The sequence below is a fragment of the Microcaecilia unicolor genome, chromosome 12 (assembly GCF_901765095.1).
Source record: "Microcaecilia unicolor chromosome 12, aMicUni1.1, whole genome shotgun sequence".
NCBI lineage: Eukaryota > Metazoa > Chordata > Amphibia > Gymnophiona > Siphonopidae > Microcaecilia > Microcaecilia unicolor.
Genome location: NC_044042.1, coordinates 106,905,562 through 106,925,209, shown reverse-complemented (window position 1 = coordinate 106,925,209; position 19,648 = coordinate 106,905,562). Strand labels below are relative to the sequence as shown.

General features: G+C 48.2%; 1 protein-coding gene across 2 annotated transcripts in view; it reads right to left on the bottom strand.

Annotated features, from left to right (window-relative positions):
* Window positions 1-12,960: 12,960 nt before the first annotated feature.
* The window catches only part of MPP3 (membrane palmitoylated protein 3), a 178,200-nt gene continuing 171,512 nt past the window's right edge, over window positions 12,961-19,648 (bottom strand). For both annotated transcript variants that reach the window (XM_030221016.1, XM_030221015.1), the window contains 2 exons: window positions 18,453-18,575; window positions 12,961-13,627 (listed from right to left, as the gene is read on the bottom strand). In XM_030221016.1, coding sequence (XP_030076876.1) covers window positions 13,454-13,627; window positions 18,453-18,575 — 297 coding nt within the window. In that variant the 3' untranslated portion in view covers window positions 12,961-13,453. The remainder of the gene's footprint in view (window positions 13,628-18,452; window positions 18,576-19,648) is intronic.

Genomic DNA, 19,648 nt, shown 5'->3' with positions numbered 1-19,648 from the left:
TCACAATACCTTACCTAGCACCTTACACCTAGACGATACACCTTCAATCGATAATTGAATGTATTTAAGATAATGTAATGACTGCATCATAACAACACTCTGTAAGCCACATTGAGCTGCAAAAAGTTGGGATAATGTGGGGTACAAATGCAATAATAATATTACGATTAAGCTAAAGAATGCAGAACTTGTACTGTCATTTTTTGTAGTCTTCACTGGGCACATGTCCGATCTATTTACCTGCAGAACTGCCTGTAGCAGCCAAACCTGCTGTTGTCTTGTTCCATCTGCAGACGTGTTGTTCCAATTCTTAGACAAAAAGCATAAACTCCATGTCCACAATTACAAGGCTACACTGGGGTGGCCCAAACGTTGGCTCAGCCTGTTCTACCTTCTGTGCATGAAACATAGTAGAGGACGGCACATAAGGCCTATATGGTCCACCCAGTCTGCCCAACAAGATAAACTCATAGTATAAGGTATGATTACGGTATTTCATATGCATACTTCATCTTGATTTGTCCTTGTCATTTTCAGGGCATAGACCATAGAGGTGGTTCTGGTACTGGGTTTCTTCCTAATTACTAAATAAAACATGGAAAAGAAAATAAGATGATACCTTTTTTATTGGACATAACGTAATACATTTCTTGATTAGCTTTTGAAGGTTGCCCTTCGTCAATATCAATGAAATGCTTTGATGTCCCCATGCATACCCCCACCCTCCCACTCTGTCAGACTGTCAAAGTAATGCTTTGATGTTTCTCTTATATATACTATCTGCTATCACATTTGCTTATTTCCGATCTGAGGAAGAAGGGCAACCTTCGAAAGCTAATCAAGAAATGTATTAAGTTATGTCCAATAAAAAAGATATCATCTTATTTTCTTTTCCATGTTTTATTTTGTTTGATTTCTATTGATATCCTTAAGAGTGGACTAACACGGCTACCACACTCCTCTTCCTAATTACTAGATTTGCCATCTAGGCACCATTAAAGGCTCCTTTTACTAAGCCACTGTAGTGATTCCCACACGGCACATGCGACGAAGCCCACAGAACTTGAATGGGCTTCATCACATTTGCCATGCTGGGAATCACTACTGCGGCTTAATAGAAGGAGCCCTACGTTTGTTTGGTTTCATTCTCTTTCCATACAGGATTCCTTTGTGTTTATCCTATGCATTTTTTTGAATTCTGTTACCATTTTCTCTATCACCTCCCACGAGAGCGCGTTCCAGGTTATCTACCACCCTCTCCGTGGAAAAAAACACTTTGTGATTTTGTTCCTTAATCAGCCCCCCCCCCCCTCCGTATCCTAAGCTCATGTCAAAGCTCGTAAAGGATATACTTAACTCTTCATCTCTAAGATCCCCCCAATGTGTCTATCGCACATGAACCTTATTCCACCACAATATCACCTTGTATTTGTTCGTACCAGAATTGGCGAACGCTGATACGGTAATATGTAAGCCACATTGAGCCTGTAAATAAGTACATAAGTACATAAGTAGTGCCATACTGGGAAAGACCAAAGGTCCATCTAGCCCAGCATCCTGTCACCGACAGTGGCCAATCCAGGTCAAGGGCACCTGGCACGCTCCCCAAACGTAAAAACATTCCAGACAAGTTATACCTAAAAATGCGGAATTTTTCCAAGTCCATTTAATAGCGGTCTATGGACTTGTCCTTTAGGAATCTATCTAACCCCTTTTTAAACTCCGTCAAGCTAACCGCCCGTACCACGTTCTCCGGCAACGAATTCCAGAGTCTAATTACACGTTGGGTGAAGAAACATTTTCTCCGATTCGTTTTAAATTTACCACACTGTAGCTTCAACTCATGCCCTCTAGTCCTAGTATTTTTGGATAGCGTGAACAGTCGCTTCACATCCACCCGATCCATTCCACTCATTATTTTATACACTTCTATCATATCTCCCCTCAGCCGTCTCTTCTCCAAGCTGAAAAGCCCTAGCCTTCTCAGCCTCTCTTCATAGGAAAGTCGTCCCATCCCCACTATCATTTTCGTCACCCTTCGCTGTACCTTTTCCAATTCTACTATATCTTTTTTGAGATACGGAGACCAGTACTGAACACAATACTCCAGGTGTGGTCGCACCATGGAGCGATACAACGGCATTATAACATCCGCACACCTGGACTCCATACCCTTCCTAATAACACCCAACATTCTATTCGCTTTCCTAGCCGCAGCAGCACACTGAGCAGAAGGTTTCAGCGTATCATCGACGACGACACCCAGATCCCTTTCTTGATCCGTAACTCCTAACGCGGAACCTTGCAAGACGTAGCTATAATTCGGGTTCCTCTTACCCACATGCATCACTTTGCACTTGTCAACATTGAACTTCATCTGCCACTTGCACGCCCAATCTCCCAGTCTCGCAAGGTCCTCCTGTAATCGTTCACATTCCTCCTGCGACTTGACGACCCTGAATAATTTTGTGTCATCGGCGAATTTAATTACCTCACTAGTTATTCCCATCTCTAGGTCATTTATAAATACATTAAAAAGCAACGGACCCAGCACAGACCCCTGCGGGACCCCACTAACTACCCTCCTCCACTGAGAATACTGGCCACGCAATCCTACTCTCTGCTTCCTATCTTTCAACCAGTTCTTAATCTGGTGGGAAAATGTGGGATACAAATGTAATAAATAAATAAATGTCTTCTAGTTCTACCACCTTCCCATCTCTGGAAAAATTTATTGATAGATTAATACCTTTAATACCTTTCAAATATTTGAATATCTAGATCATATCACCCCTGTCTTTCCTTTCCTCCAGGGTGTTCATCTTCTGGTCAAGTATATTCCTGCTTCCCAGAATATTTCAAGAATTTTAAGGTGTTATACCATGTCAAACTATCCCCAAGTAAAAAGTATTTCCATTCTCCTGGAATGATCAGCACATTCTCATTCATCCAAAATGAAAAAAGCTGTGAGCCTGGGTCAGATCAATAGTCCACCAAGGCCAGCATCCTGTCTCCAACAGTGACCAATCCGGCTCTCTTATGGAAAGATCTCTACGTCTACCTGCTCAATAAACGTTAATGGACCTACCCTTCAGAAAAGCGAATGCTACATACCTGTAGAAGGTATTCTCCGAGGACAGCAGGCTGATTGTTCTCACTGATGGGTGACGTCCACGGCAGCCTCTCCAATCGGAACACTTTACTAGCAAAGGCCTTTGCTAGTCCTCGCGCGCTCATGCGCACCGCGCATGCGCGGCCGTCTTCCCGCCCGAACCGGCTCGTGTTCGTCAGTCCCATAAGTAGCAAAACAAAGCAAGGGAAGACACAACTCCAAAGGGGAGGCGGGCAAGTTTGTGAGAACAATCAGCCTGCTGTCCTCGGAGAATACCTTCTACAGGTATGTAGCATTCGCTTTCTCCGAGGACAAGCAGGCTGCTTGTTCTCACTGATGGGGTATCCCTAGCCCCCAGGCTCACTCAAAACAACCACCATGGTCAATTGGGCCTCGCAACGGCGAGGACATAACTGAGATTGACCTAAAAAAATTTACCAACTAACTGAGAGTGCAGCCTGGAACAGAACAAACAGGGCCCTCGGGGGGTGGAGTTGGATCCTAAAGCCCAAACAGGTTCTGAAGAACTGACTGCCCGAACCGACTGTCGCGTCGGGTATCCTGCTGCAGGCAGTAATGAGATGTGAATGTGTGGACAGATGACCACGTCGCAGCTTTGCAAATTTCTTCAATAGAGGCTGACTTCAAGTGGGCTACCGACGCTGCCATGGCTCTAACATTATGAGCCGTGACATGACCCTCAAGAGCCAGCCCAGCCTGGGCGTAAGTGAAGGAAATGCAATCTGCTAGCCAATTGGATATGGTGCGTTTCCCCACAGCCACTCCCCTCCTATTGGGATCAAAAGAAACAAACAATTGGGCGGACTGTCTGTTGGGCTGTGTCCGCTCCAGGTAGAAGGCCAATGCTCTCTTGCAGTCCAATGTGTGCAGCTGACGTTCAGCAGGGCAGGAATGAGGACGGGGAAAGAATGTTGGCAAGACAATTGACTGGTTCAGATGGAACTCCAACACAACCTTTGGCAAGAACTTAGGGTGAGTGCGGAGGACTACTCTGTTATGATGAAATTTGGTGTAAGGGGCCTGGGCTACCAGGGCCTGAAGCTCACTGACTCTACGAGCTGAAGTAACTGCCACCAAGAAAATGACCTTCCAGGTCAAGTACTTCAGATGGCAGGAATTCAGTGGCTCAAATGGAGGTTTCATCAGCTGGGTGAGAACGACATTGAGATCCCATGACACTGTAGGAGGCTTGACAGGGGGCTTTGACAAAAGCAAACCTCTCATGAAGCGAACAACTAAAGGCTGTCCTGAGATCGGCTTACCTTCCACACGGTAATGGTATGCACTGATTGCACTAAGGTGAACCCTTACAGAGTTGGTCTTGAGACCAGACTCAGACAAGTGCAGAAGGTATTCAAGCAGGGTCTGTGTAGGACAAGAGCGAGGATCTAGGGCCTTGCTGTTACACCAGACGGCAAACCTCCTCCAAAGAAAGAAGTAACTCCTCTTAGTGGAATCTTTCCTGGAAGCAAGCAAGATACGGGAGACACCCTCTGACAGACCCAAAGAGGCAAAGTCTACGCTCTCAACATCCAGGCCGTGAGAGCCAGGGACCGGAGGTTGGGATGCAGAAGCGCCCCTTCGTCCTGTGTGATGAGGGTCGGAAAACACTCCAATCTCCACGGTTCTTCGGAGGACAATTCCAGAAGAAGAGGGAACCAGATCTGACGCGGCCAAAAAGGAGCAATCAGAATCATGGTGCCTCGGTCTTGCTTGAGTTTCAACAAAGTCTTCCCCACCAGAGGTATGGGAGGATAAGCATACAGCAGACCCTCCCCCCAATCCAGGAGGAAGGCATCCGATGCCAGTCTGCCGTGGGCCTGAAGCCTGGAACAGAACTGAGGGACTTTGTGGTTGGCTCGAGATGCGAAGAGATCTACCAAGGGGGTGCCCCACACCTGGAAGATCTGTCGCACTACACGGGAATTGAGCGACCACTCGTGAGGTTGCATAATCCTGCTCAACCTGTCGGCCAGACTGTTGTTTACGCCTGCCAGATATGTGGCTTGGAGTACCATGCCGTGACGGCGAGCCCAGAACCACATGCTGACGGCTTCCTGACACAGGGGGCGAGATCCGGTGCCCCCCTGCTTGTTGACGTAGTACATGGCAACCTGGTTGTCTGTCTGAATTTGGATAATTTGGTGGGACAGCCGATCTCTGAAAGCCTTCAGAGCGTTCCAGATCGCTCGCAACTCCAGAAGATTGATCTGCAGATTGCGTTCCTGGAGGGACCAGCTTCCTTGGGTGTGAAGCCCATCGACATGAGCTCCCCATCCCAGGAGAGACGCATCCGTGGTCAGCACTTTTTGTGGCTGAGGAATTTGGAACGGACGTCCCAGAGTCAAATTGGACCAAATCGTCCACCAATACAGGGATTTGAGAAAAGTCGTGGACAGGTGGATCACGTCTTCTAGATCCCCAGCAGCCTGAAACCACTGGGAAGCTAGGGTCCATTGGGCAGATCTCATGTGAAGGCGGGCCATGGGAGTCACATGAACTGTGGAGGCCATGTGGCCCAGCAATCTCAACATCTGCCGAGCTGTGATCTGCTGTGACGCTCGCACCCGCGAGACGAGGGACAACAAGTTGTTGGCTCTCGCCTCCGGGAGATAGGCGCGAGCCGTCCGAGAATCCAGCAGAGCTCCTATGAATTCGAGTTTCTGCACTGGGAGAAGATGGGACTTTGGATAATTTATCACAAACCCCAGTAGCTCCAGGAGGCGAATAGTCATCTGCATGGACTGCAGGGCTCCTGCCTCGGATGTGTTCTTCACCAGCCAATCGTCGAGATATGGGAACACGTGCACCCCCAGCCTGCGAAGTGCTGCTGCTACTACAGCCAAGCACTTTGTGAACACCCTGGGCGCAGAGGCGAGCCCAAAGGGTAGCACACAGTACTGGAAGTGACGTGTGCCCAGCTGAAATCGCAGATACTGCCTGTGAGCTGGCAGTATCGGGATGTGTGTGTAGGCATCCTTCAAGTCCAGAGAGCATAGCCAATCGTTTTCCTGAATCATGGGAAGAAGGGTGCCCAGGGAAAGCATCCTGAACTTTTCTTTGACCAGATATTTGTTCAGGGCCCTTAGGTCTAGGATGGGATGCATCCCCCCTGTTTTCTTTTCCACAAGGAAGTACCTGGAATAGAATCCCAGCCCTTCCTGCCCGGATGGCACGGGCTCGTCCGCATTGGTGCTGAGAAGGGCGGAGAGTTCCTCTGCAAGTACCTGCTTGTGCTGGAAGCTGTAAGACTGAGCTCCCGGTGGACAATTTGGAGGTTTTGAGGGCAAATTGAGGGTGTATCCTTGCCGGACTATTTGAAGAACCCACTGATCGGAGGTTATGAGAGGCCACCTTTGGTGAAAAGCTTTCAACCTCCCTCCGACTGGCAGGTCGCCCAGTACTGACACTTGGATGTCGGCTATGCTCTGCTGGAGCCAGTCAAAAGCTCGTCCCTTGCTTTTGCTGGGGAGCCGAGGGACCTTGCTGAGGCGCACGCTGCTGACGAGAGCGCGCGCGCTGGGGCTTAGCCTGGGCCGCAGGCTGTCGAGAAGGAGGATTGTACCTACGCTTACCAGAAGAGTAGGGAACAGTCTTCCTTCTCCCCAAAAATCTTCTACCTGTAGAGGTAGAGGCTGAAGGCTGCCGGCGGGAGAACTTGTCGAATGCGGTGTCCCGCTGGTGGAGCTGCTCTACCACCTGTTCGACTTTCTCTCCAAAAATATTATCCGCACGGCGAGTCCGCAATCCGCTGCTGGATTCTATTCTCCAGGTTGGAGGCACGCAGCCATGAGAGCCTGCGCATCACCACACCTTGAGCAGCGGCCCTGGACGCAACATCAAAGGTGTCATACACCCCTCTGGCCAGGAATTTTCTGCACGCCTTCAGCTGCCTGACCAAGGCTTGGCTTGCTCAGGGGGGAGCGCATCAACCAAGCCCGCCAACTGCCGCACATTGTTCCGCATATGTATGCTCGTGTAGAGCTGGTAGGACTGAATTTTGGCCACGAGCATAGAGGAATGGTAGGCCTTCCTCCCAAAGGAGTCTAAGGTTCTAGAGTCCTTGCCCGGGGGCGCCGAAGCATGCTCTCTAGAACTCTTAGCCTTCTTTAGGGCCAGATCCACAACTCCAGAGTCATGAGGCAACTGAGTGCGCATCAGCTCTGGGTCCCCATGGATCCAGTACTGGGACTCGATCTTCTTGGGAATGTGGGGATTAGTTAGAGGCTTGGTCCAGTTCGCCAGCAATGTCTTTTTTAGGACATGGTGCATGGGTACAGTGGACGCTTCCTTAGGTGGAGAAGGATAGTCCAGGAGCTCAAACATTTCAGCCCTGGGCTCGTCCTCCACAACCACCGGGAAGGGGATGGCCGTAGACATCTCTCGGACAAAGGAAGCAAAAGACAGACTCTCGGGAGGAGAAAGCTGTCTCTCAGGAGAGGGAGTGGGATCGGAAGGAAGACCTTCAGACTCCTCGTCAGAGAAATATCTGGGGTCTTCTTCCTCTTCCCACGAGGCCTCACCCTCGGTGTCAGACACAAGTTCACGGACCTGTGTCTGCAACCTCGCCCGACTCGACTCTGTGGAGCCACGTCCACGATGGGGGCGTCGAGAGGTAGACTCCCTCGCCCGCATCGGCGAAGCTCCCTCCGCCGACGTAGTCGGGGAGCCTTCCTGGGAGGCGACGGCAGCCGGTACCGCACGCGGCACCGACACCGGAGACCTCACCTCGGGCGATGGACCAGCCGGCACCACGCTCGACGATACCGGTGGCGCAAGCACCGCCGGTACCGGAGGGGTAGGGCGCAACAGCTCTCCCAGAATCTCTGGGAGAACGGCCCGGAGGCTCTCGTTCAGAGCGGCTGCAGAGAAAGGCATGGATGTCGATGCAGGCGTCAACGTCAGAACCTGTTCCGGGCGTGGAGGCTGTTCCGGACTGTCCAGAGCGGAGCGCATCGACACCTCCTGGACAGAGGGTGAGCGGTCCTCTCGGTGCCGATGCCTACTGGGTGCCGACTCCCTCGGCGACCCAGAGCTCTCGGTGCCGACACGGGAAGGAGACCGATGACGATGCTTCTTCGACTTTTTGGAACGAAGCATGTCACCGGAGCTTCCCGGCACCGACGAGGAGGACGTAGAATCCAACCGTCGCTTCCTCGGGGCTGAGGCCGAAGGAGGTCGGTCTCGGGGGGGCTGTACCGCAGGAGCCCTCAGGGTAGGGGGAGACCCACCCGAAGGCTCACCGCCACCAGCAGGGGAATGGACAGCCCTCACCTGCACTCCAGACGAAGCACCACCGTCCGACAACATCAGCCGACGAGGTCCCGGTACCACCGACGTCGATGCAGCTGTCTGATGTCTCAGCGCCGATGCAGAGGGCCGATGCCTCGATGCACTGGCGGCCGAGGATGAAGTTCTGGACGCTGAAGACGTCGATGCACTCGATACCCCCGGTGCCGATGTCGACGAAGAGCCCGAGAACAAAACGTTCCACTGGGCCAATCTCACTACCTGAGTCCGCTTTTGCAAAAGGGAACACAGACTACAGGCCTGCGGGCGGTGCCCAGCCCCCAAGCACTGAAGACACGACGCGTGCCTGTCAGTGAGCGAGATGACCCGGGCGCACTGGGTGCACTTCTTGAAGCCGCTGGGAGACTTCAATGTCATGGGCGGAAAAATCACGCCGGCGAGATCAAAAGTCGAAATGGCGGAAAAGGCACCCGAAAAACAAGGGGAAGAAAACTTCGACCCGAGGCCTAAAAGCGGCCTACCCCGACGACGAAAGAAAACTTACCGGGGCGAAAAAGCTGGAAATAGCGGGGGGAAAAAAAGACTGAAGAGTCTCTTTCCACACACAGAATGGGGTTTTTTTTTTTTAAACAACACGAACGCGCGAGGTCGACTTTGCGGGGCACGACACGGCAAAAACACGACCGTACCGAGCGCGGACAAAAGAAGACTGACTAATACGAGCCGGTTCGGGCGGGAAGACGGCCGCGCATGCGCGGTGCGCATGAGCGCGCGAGGACTAGCAAAGGCCTTTGCTAGTAAAGTGTTCCGATTGGAGGGGCTGCCGTGGACGTCACCCATCAGTGAGAACAAGCAGCCTGCTTGTACTCGGAGAACTCACCATAACCTTTAAATCCAGCAGTTACTAATAACCTTGACTGCATCTCCCGACAACAAGGCCTCTGCTGGAATAGATGTTACATGCAGTGTATATATATATATTTTTTTGTTTGTTTGTTTTGTTACATTTGTACCCCGTGCTTTCCCACTCATGGCAGGCTCAATGCGGCTTACATGGGGTAATGGAAGGTTAAGTGACTTGCCCAGAGTCGCAAGGAGCTGCCTGTGCCTGAAGTGGGAATCAAACTCAGTTCCTCAGGTCCCCATATTGCAAAAAGAAAGCCAAAATAACCCCCCCCCCCCCCAACTAGAGTCAAGAGGTTCAACTCTTTAAAAAGTAGAATACCATTAAACTCCTTCACTGGGGTTTACTAAGTAGCGCAGTGTGCTGTGCGCTAGTGCTGACACGGCCCGTTCACTCTGAATGGGCTCTGTCGGCAATGGCATGTGGAATCAGACCTCCTTGTGTTACATCATAAAAGAGTTTTCAACATTGTGTGAACGCAGAGGAAGGAAAACAGACACAAATCATATCGAAGTGCTAAGGCTTGACCCCCCCCTCAAAAAAAGTGACACGTGTAATCTTTGTCTTGTCCACCGATTATTTGAGGGTTGCGCTTAATATCAGTAAAAGTGTCTAGAAAGATTAAAAATAAAGTTTGAACTTGCTTTTAATGTTCAAAACAACAGGTGTGCATTCTCTTGCAAGGTACTGACTTCACTTTCTGCAGGTCTGGACAAACCAGGTCTCCGCAGCACCTGGAAATTGCATCCTGATGCCTGGGATTTTTCATGCTGAATGTTTCTTTTGCAGAGCCACCTCACAGAGGGTCTCCCAAGCCTGCACTAGAATTTGGCTCTCTTTAAGCTTCAGACATGCATTTCAGGAAGTTGAGGTTGATCTTGCAATTTCAAGTTGTTTTTTTCGTGAGGCAGCTCTGCATATATAGTAACATAGTAGATGACGGCAGAAAAAGACCTGCATGGTCCATCCAGTCTGCCCAACAAGATAAACTCATATATGCTACTTTTTGTGTATACCCTACCTTGATTTGTACCTGTCCTCTTCAGGGCACAGACCGTATAACTCTGCCCAGCACTATCCCCGCCTCCCACCACCGCCTCTGGCGCAGACCGTATAAGTCTGCCCAGCACTATCCTCGCCTCCCAACCACCAGCCCCGCCTCCCACCACCGGCTCTGGCACAGATCGTATAAGTCTGCCCAGCACTATCCCCGCCTCCCAACCACCAGCCCCGCCTCCCAACCACCGGCTCTGGCACAGACCGTACAAGTCTGTCCAGCACTATCCCCGCCTCCCAACCACCAGTCCCGCCTCCCACCACCGCCTCTGGCACAGACCGTATAAGTCTGCCCAGCACTATCCCCATACTAAGGAGAACAGATGCCAGACTCCCAAGTACAGTAGTTGTCTGGGAGTGACTTAGAATGATAGAGAGACTGCGTGAAGGTGGAGAGGGGGTTACATGAGCGAGAGACTGCATGATGTAGAGATGAGGGGTATTGGGGAAGGGGGGGGGGAGATATATCAGAAAGACAAAGAGAGACTGAAGAGGCCCCCATGCCATGACGGTATGCGAGAGGAAAAACAAAAACTAACCCACCCCTACATCAGGAGCCTAAGAAACAAATCCAAAATACTCATATCAGAGATACTCATATATACACATACCGACAGTGGATGTACAGTCCAAAATTCAGATTAGAGATCGCACATAATATATAATACTAGTATGAAAGGCCCGTTTCTGAGGCCAATGAAACGGGCGCTAGCAAGGCGCTTTCCTTGTTCGGACGGCACTCCGTGGGGGGGCGGGGGGGAGGTGGAGGATTTGCGTAGGTCGCTGTTTTTCTGTGTGTGTCGGGGAGGTGGAGCGTCGGAGGGCGGTGCAACTGGGGATTCGTTGAGTGTCATAGCCCCGCCCCGAACGTCATCACGTTGTGACGCGAGGGCGGGGCAAGCACTCATGGTTGAAAACTGATCTGGACCATGACAACTGAACTTGGAATGCTGGGTAAGTTTGCCTCATGGATCGTTTTATATAGAGAGATAGTTTATAACATTACAGCATACCACCAACTGTAAAAAATAAATTTTGCACTGTACATTCACTGTCAGTACACTCTTTCTGTTTTAGACATCTTTTATGCTGATTTGTTTTATTTTTCTATTTATTTATACAAATCATATAATTATTTATGTGTATGTTTTCAACTTTTCGTATGTGTATCTCTGATGTAAGTATTTTGGATTTGATTTTTAGACTCCTGATACAGGTCCACAGGCCGAACCACGGCCCGTGTCGAATCTAATGAGGTGGTGGATTTTTGTTCCCCGTCACCTCTGCTGTTTTTTGGTTTTCCTGTCAGAGATTTGGGCAGGATTGTTCTTTTGTTTGTCTTCCACAAACAGAAGCAATTTACTGTTTGCCTTCACCTATTCAGAAGGAGCTGTCACACAGCAGACAGTATATTTTAGGGAACAGGGATTTGCAGAGCCATCTTAAGGGGCTGATTTACTAAAGTATTTTTGTCCACAGGGATAGTACAGGGAAAGAGCCTGACTTAAATCAGTTCCTATACTGTTAAATACTGCTTGTTCTAGGAGGGGATTCTTCTTCCCCTCCCCCCCCCCCCCCAAGAAAAAAACTTCACTGGGGTCAATCTTTGAGGGGTGGGGAAGGAAAATGAGAGAGGTCTTAGTTGCTGGCTCCTAAGATTTGAGCCTGGCTTCTAAATTTAATGAAACACAGTTGAGGCCTGCCTTATTGACCCATGAAATGTTTATGGTGGTCATTTTCAAAGCAAATGGATGTCTCAATACACCCACAAAATGTCCAAACTGCAATTTTGAAATGGCAGAATTTAGACGTCTACACTGCAGTGCATCCAAATAACAAGGGGGTGTTGTGGGAGGGACCAGGGAGGGCACAAAATTAGGACATCCAACAGCGATGATCGAATGGGGAGACACTTCGAAGTCTACATAGAAGGACCTTTTTGTTTAGACCTGTTTCAAGTATGTCCAGGGAACGAAACGATGCGCTGATTGAGCAACTGACCACTGGAGGAATTAAGGCACGACCTGTCCTTAATCTCCCAGTGGTCGCTGTCCCCTTTCCTCACCCCCCCGAATGTGACCCAGAAAGGGAAAGTAGGCTTTCTGACATCAGGTATTATGGGCATTCCTAACAGAGCAGGAAAGAAGGCTGAAGGGTAGCTCAGTGATCAGTGCAGTGGACTGTAAACCAGGTTCAAATCCCATTTTAACTGGTTCTTTTTTTTTTTCAACCTTTATATTGTGAGCCCTCCAGAAAGAGAAACCTACTGTACTTAATATTAAAGACACCTGCAAGCCCAGTGGCGTTCCTTGCCTGGATGGCACCCGGGGCGGAGTTCCGATGCGCCCCCCCCCCCCGGGTGCAGCACGACCCCCCCCCCCACTAAATTACGCCGCCTGGGGGGGGGGTGCCGCGGCGCGCGCCTGCTCCGAGTTCGCTAAACTTCTTTGCTCGTTCGCTGCAGCTCCCTCTGCCCCGGAACAGGAAGTAACCTGTTCCGGGGCAGAGGGAGCTGCAGCGAACAAGCAAAGAAGTTTAGCGAACTCGGAGCAGGCGTGCGCCGCGGCACCCCCCAGCGGCGTGCACCCGGGGCGGACTGCCCCCCACCTTGGTACGCCACTGTGCAAGCCTGAGGGGTATTGAAGTGCTACAGCAGGTATTTCCCTGTCTCTAGACAGCTCATCATTTAAAATACCCGAATTGCAGTGGAATATGAACCTGGGTGCCCTGGATTAAAGTCCGCTGCACTGACCACTAGGCTACTCCATTGCTCTGCAGGGATGTCTGTGGGCGTCTGTGTGGCCATTTTGCTATAAATACTGCCAGACAGATGGCCTTGTTTTAACGATCATAATGTGGATGTTCTATTTTGTATTTTCGAACAGGAAAAAGGTTGGGATTTCCTGATTGTGAGATGTTATGATTTTTGTTTTTTTGGATGCTATGAGTGAGACGTCTCTATTCCGACTTGGACACACTTTCGAAAATGCCCCTCCACGTCGCCATTGGTTTTCAAGTCTTCTTCTGAAAAATGTTCCCAGTACGTTACAGCTGATAAGTCAGAATGCTTTAACCTTTCTTCATGGGTCAGGAAAGCACCGATACAGGGCCTAGGACTTAATCCAATGGACCGGCACCCAGAAAGTGTCTTTTCGCAGCATCTCCAAAATGACTTTCAGCTGACTGCAGGAGCTCTGGAGATCCTCTCTGACCAGCACCGTATCAATCAGATGGCCGTACTGCTGCTCAAAGACAGCCGCATTAAACATTTCCTGATCTTCATCCTTTAAAAAACAAAAAGCAGAAAACAGGAAAGGTGGGTGTTTGGATATTAAGCAGACGAGAGAAAGTGTAACAAGGCCTGACAATTGCCGCGGTCCTCATCGCTCATTGTACAGGCTTAAAAGACAAATCTCAGAGGGCCAAACCTCATTACTGCTTCTCCTACCAGACAGCACACACCACACAGGGGATAATTTTATTAAAAGGAGATTTCTTTCTTTCTTTCTTTAACATTTTCTAGTCTGCCTACAACTAGGCAGATCACAAATCAAGAAACATAATAAGAGAAAGCAGACATTAGCGAACTCCGCTCACTGGACAAGTCTCTCTTGTCATCCCCCTTCTCCTCCACTGCTAACTCCAGGCTTCGCTCCTTTTCTCTCGCGGCACCTTATGCCTGGAATAGACTTCCTGCACCTATACGTCTGTTTTCAAATCTATGCTGAAAACCCACCTTTTCACTGCTAGCCACAATTGCCCTCCCCTTGTCCCTTCCTCCCTTCTCACCCTTTACTTCCCTCACCCGTAACTGTCTTGTCTGTCTGTATTACTTAGATTGTAAGCTCTTTTGAGCAGGGACTGTCTCTTTGTATCAGGTGTTCAGCGCTGCGTGCGTCTGGTAGCGCTATACAAATGCTAATAATAATAATAATATATTTATTCCAAAAAGACAACCCAGGCACTCACAACTCTTCCCAGTACTGCACAAATTTTCCTCTGCTCCATGGCGAGTGTGTTTTATTTTCCATATTCTATAAATTCAAATCAATTCTTGTATACCGCTAATATCCCCTTTCCAGGGTTCAGTGCAGTTTACATTCTAGGTGAGGCAAAAGCCGATATCAGAACCATTAGAGACCACTGGTGTAATGCATGAGACCAAAAACATTAGGAAAAGATATTGGATGATACAAGGAGGTAGAAGTCAATGGATCGTTAAGAAGCAGCCTTTGGGAAGAGAGAGGTTTTTAGCGTCTTCCTGAAGCATAGCTGTTTCCTGTTCCAATGGCGAAACATACAGAATGTGTGCGGACATTGTAACTCTGCTCCAGGAATGCCTATAAATATGCACAATCTTGTCCGTACACCTGTTTATACATATGTATTCAGCCACACAATTTTATAAGAGTCGGTTTCCACGTGGAAAATATTTAATTTAATTAATTCATGTATTTATTTGAGCAATTTGGTATTCTGCTATTCGAAAGCCGTCAAGGCGCTGAACATTAAAAAAAGGTCGACAGACCATAAAGCTAAAACATCAATAATGTCTTATCATAAACAACAAATACAGGAAAAGTACATGTGTAAATGCAAACCCCACGGGGGCACAGCTTATATTTCATAAAATGTGCAATTAGCTACGAACAGTACAAACACACATACTTACAAGTGCCTCGGAGCAGTGGATCTGGGAGTTTATTTTACAGACACACAGGTGTCCATTTTGCCTTTTTAAAACTGGTATCTTTTTGGACTTCTAACATAGGCTTCATGTTACAAAATCAAGCTCATAATGTGCTCTGATATACTGATTATCGAAGATGCAGTAACAGCTGGAAAACATATTTCTCCTATTAAAAACTTATTTTGGGGAAAGGACCCTAAATATGAAATCTCTCTTGCTATTCAAAAGCGCATGGTTCGGGATAAGGTATCTTTCAAAGATATCACCAAAACAGGGACAATAGGGTACCCTGATAGTGAGGTTGCAAAAGAGACCGTAGTAGATCAGGTGTCCCTAAGTAAAAATAAAAATCAGAGAAAAGATTGCAAATTAATACTGTCAAGTACTGAGCATGATGTAAATAGCAACAACAAACAGTTTGAAATAGACATATGTGAATGCCAGAAGCCTAAGAAATAAGATGGGAGAGTTAGAATATATTGCACTAAATGAAAAATTAGATATAATAGGCATCTCAGAGACCTGGTAGAAGGAGGATAACCAGTGGGACACTCATACCAGGGTACAAATTATATCGTAGTGATAGGGTGGATCAAATTGGTGGAGGGGTAGCATTGTATATTAAGGAGAGCCTTGAATCAAATATATTGAAAATTCTGCAGGAAACAAAACACTTCTTGGAATCACTGTGGATTGAAATTCCATGTGTGAAGGGGAAAAGGATAGTGATAGGAGTGTACTACTGTCCGCCTGGCCAGGATGAACAGACGGATGCAGAAATGTTAAAGGAAATTAGGGACGCAAACAAACTTGGCAAAACAATAATAATGGGTGATTTCAATTACCCCAATATTGACTGGGTAAGTGTAACATCGGGGCACGCTAGGGAGGATGAAATCAAGGACAGCTTTATGGAGCAGCTGGTACAGGAGCCGACGAGACAAGGAAAAATTCTAGACCTAGTCCTTAGTGGAGCGCATGATCTGGTGCAGGAGGTTAGGTGCTGGGGCCGCTTGATAACAGTGATCATAATATGATTGGATTTGATATTAGCTTTTAAGTAAGTATACATAGGAAATCCAATACGTTAGCGTTTAACTTTAAAAAAAGGAGACTATGATAAAATGAGAAGAACGGTGAAAAAAAAAACTTAGAGGAGCGGCTGCAAGGGTCAAAAATTTACATCAGGTGTGGATGCTGTTCAAAAACACCATCCTGGAAGCTCAGGCCAAATATATTCCACGTATTAAAAAAAGGAGAATGGAAGACCAAATGACAGCCGGCGTGGTTAAAAAGTGAGGTAAAGGAAGCTATTAGAGCTAAAAGAAAATCCTTCAGAAAATGGAAGAAGGAACTGACTGAAAATAATAAGAAACAGCATAAGGAATGCCAAGTCAAATGCAAGAGCTCTGCGTTGGAGGCATATTAAAAGCAGGAAGCCAGCAAAAGAATCGGTCGGACCGCTAGATGACCGAGGGGTAAAAGGGGCGATCAGGGAAGACAAAGCTGTAGCGGAGAGATTAAATGAATTCTTTGCTTCGGTCTTCACCGAGGAAGATTTGGGTGGGATACCGGTGCCAGAAATGGTGTTCGAAGCTGACGAGTCAAGGAAACTTAATGAATTCTCTGTAAACCTAGAGGATGTAATGGGGCAGTTCTACAAACTGAAGAGTAGCAAATCTCCTGGACCGGATGGTATTCATCCCAGAGTACTGATAGAACTGAAAAATGAGCTTGTGGAGCTATTGTTAGAAATATGTAATTTATCCTTAAAATCGAACGTGGTACCGGAAGATTGGAGGGTGACCAATGTAACGCCGATATTTAAAAAAGGTTCCAGAGGAGATCCGGGAAATTATAGACCGGTGAGTCTGACGTTGGTGCCGGGCAAAATGCTAGAGACTATTATTAAGAACAAAATTACAGAGCATATTCAAAAGCATGGATTAATGAGACAAAGTCAACATGGATTTAGTGAAGGGAAATCTTGCCTCACCAATCTACTACATTTCTTTGAAGGGGTGAACAAACATGTGGATAAAGGGGAGCCGGTTGATATTGTGTATCTGGATTTTCAGAAGGCGTTTGACAAAGTACCTCATGAAAGACTCCAAAGGAAATTGGAGAGTCATGGGATAGGAGGTAGTGTTCTATTGTGGATTAAAAACTGGTTAAAAGATAGAAAACAGAGAGTAGGGTTAAATGATCAGTATTCTCAATGGAGAAGGGTAGTTAGTGGGGTTCCCCAGAGGTCTGTTCTGGGACCGCTGCTTTTTAACATATTTATAAATGACCTAGAGATGGGAGTAACTAGTGAGGTCATTAAACTTGCTGATGACACAAAGTTATTCAAAGTGGTTAAATTGCGGGAGGATTGTGAAAAATTACAAGAGGATCTTACGAGACTGGGCGTCTAAATGGCAGATGACGTTTAATGTGAGCAAGTGCAAAGTGATGAATGTGGGAAAGAGGAACCCGAATTATAGCTACGTCATGCAAGGTTCCACGTTAGGAGTCACAGACCAAGAAAGGGATCTAGGTGTTGTCATTGATGATACGTTGAAACCTTCTGCTCAGTGTGCTGCTGCGGCTAAGAAAGCAAATAGAATATTAGGTATTATTAGGAAAGGAATGGAAAACAAAAATGAGGATGTTATAATGCCTTTGTATCGCACCATGGTGCGACCGCACCTCGAATATTGTGTTCAATTCTGGTTGCTGCATCTCAAAAAAGATATAGTGGAATTAGAAAAGGTGCAGAGAAGGGTGATGAAAATGATAAAGGGGATGGGACGACTTCCCTATGAGGAAAGGCTAAAGTGGTCGGGGCTCTTCCCTTGGAGAAAAGGCGGCTGAGGGGAGATATGATAGAGGTCTATAAAATAATGAGTAGAGTGGAATGGGTAGATGTGAAGGTCTGTTTACGCTTTCCAAAAATACTAGGGCTCCGTTCTCCACCCCCCCCCCCTAACAAACACACTCATCGTGCACTGTATACCTGAACTGACAGGTCCCCAAGCCCCACAAGCAGAAGCTTTCCTACCCATGCACTGCTCTGTTCACTCCCCCCATTGCTGTCCGCTCCCCCCTCCCCCGCACATTGCTGGGCTTTTCTACACCAAGCATGCATGAGGGAGGCCTTCCCCTCCCCTCCCCTGCACCAAAATTGCATATGCATATGAGTGGGCCTCCGTCACGCATGCTTGGTTGTACAAAAACCCAGCAATGTGCGGGGGAGGGAGCGGACAGCACAGCATGCAGGAAGGAGAGCTTCCGCGGGTGGGGACCCCTGACCAGCCAAGTGCTTCAATTTTGGGGGAAGGAGAGCCCTCTCCCCCACCTTACTACACCACTGTTCTAAAGACCAGAAACCATTCAAGGGACCAACACACCTAGACAGTCAAAATGTCAACACTCACCAGAGCTGCTGTGATTTCCACTGACGCTGGGGATACAGCCGGCTTTCTCCTCTTTTCATGGAGCTGGGGCTTCACAAAGATGACATATGGTTTGAACTCTGGAGTTCTCAGCTGCTTTACTGCCTAGGAATACAAACCTTCTGCCTTGAGAAAACAGCACACACACACCAGATTTCTACAACAGATTCAAAGCAATGTGCTGACATTCTAAAAGCGAGTGAAGATCCGAGACATGAAATCTAGCATTCATTACCACAATAAATAGACGGCCTGATATTTAAGCATGGCAGCCAGCAGTACAGTAAAAAGCCAGCTACAATGATTAAAATTAAACCGGATATTAAGCACCTGTAAATATTCAGTTTTGGTGCCGACCTGGAAGTACTATTCAGAGCGATAACCAGCCAGCAGGACAGTGAGGACGGCTTTCCTTCTGTCTTAATTTAATCCATTTGGTTATCTGGTTAGCAGTCTGAATATGGCTGCTTGAGCAGTTAACTCCAGCTCCACCCAGCTGAGGTGGTCAGAGATCCATATTTCACTTTTGAACCCCACATAACTCACTTGATTAAAAAAAGAAAGTTTTTTTTTAAATTACATCATTAGAATTGTAATGTAGGTTCTATGCTATATATGATACAACTAGCCGTTGAGCCCGTTAAAACGGGCTACTATTGGAATGGGGGTTTTCCAAGGCCCCCCCCCCCCCTGAGGTCGCCGCTGCCCCCTCCCCCCCCCCCCCCCCCCCCGGAGTCGCCGCCGCCACCCCTCCACCTGGCCCGGGCCCTCTGATCGCAATTAATTCAACTTACATTGCCGCAGCACGCAGATCAGCTGAGCTCCCGTCGGCCTGGCCTTCCTTCTCTGCCTGTGTCCCTCCCTCATGTGACGTACCGTCGGTGAGGGCGGGACACAGGCAGGGAAGGAAGGCCGACCGGAGCTCAGCTGATCTGCGTGCTGCGGCGATGTAAGTTGAATTAATTGCGATCAGAGGGCCCGGTCTACCCAACAAGATAAACTCATATGTGCTACTTTTTGTGTATACCTTACCTTGATTTGTACCTGTCCTTTTCAGGGCACAGACCGAACTCACTCGCAAATGCGCAGTAGAGACTTCCCTAGGCAGAGCTTAGCCTAGAATGGGTGGCAGAGCTGGTGGTTGGGAGGCGGGGCTAGTGTGGGCAGACATATACGGT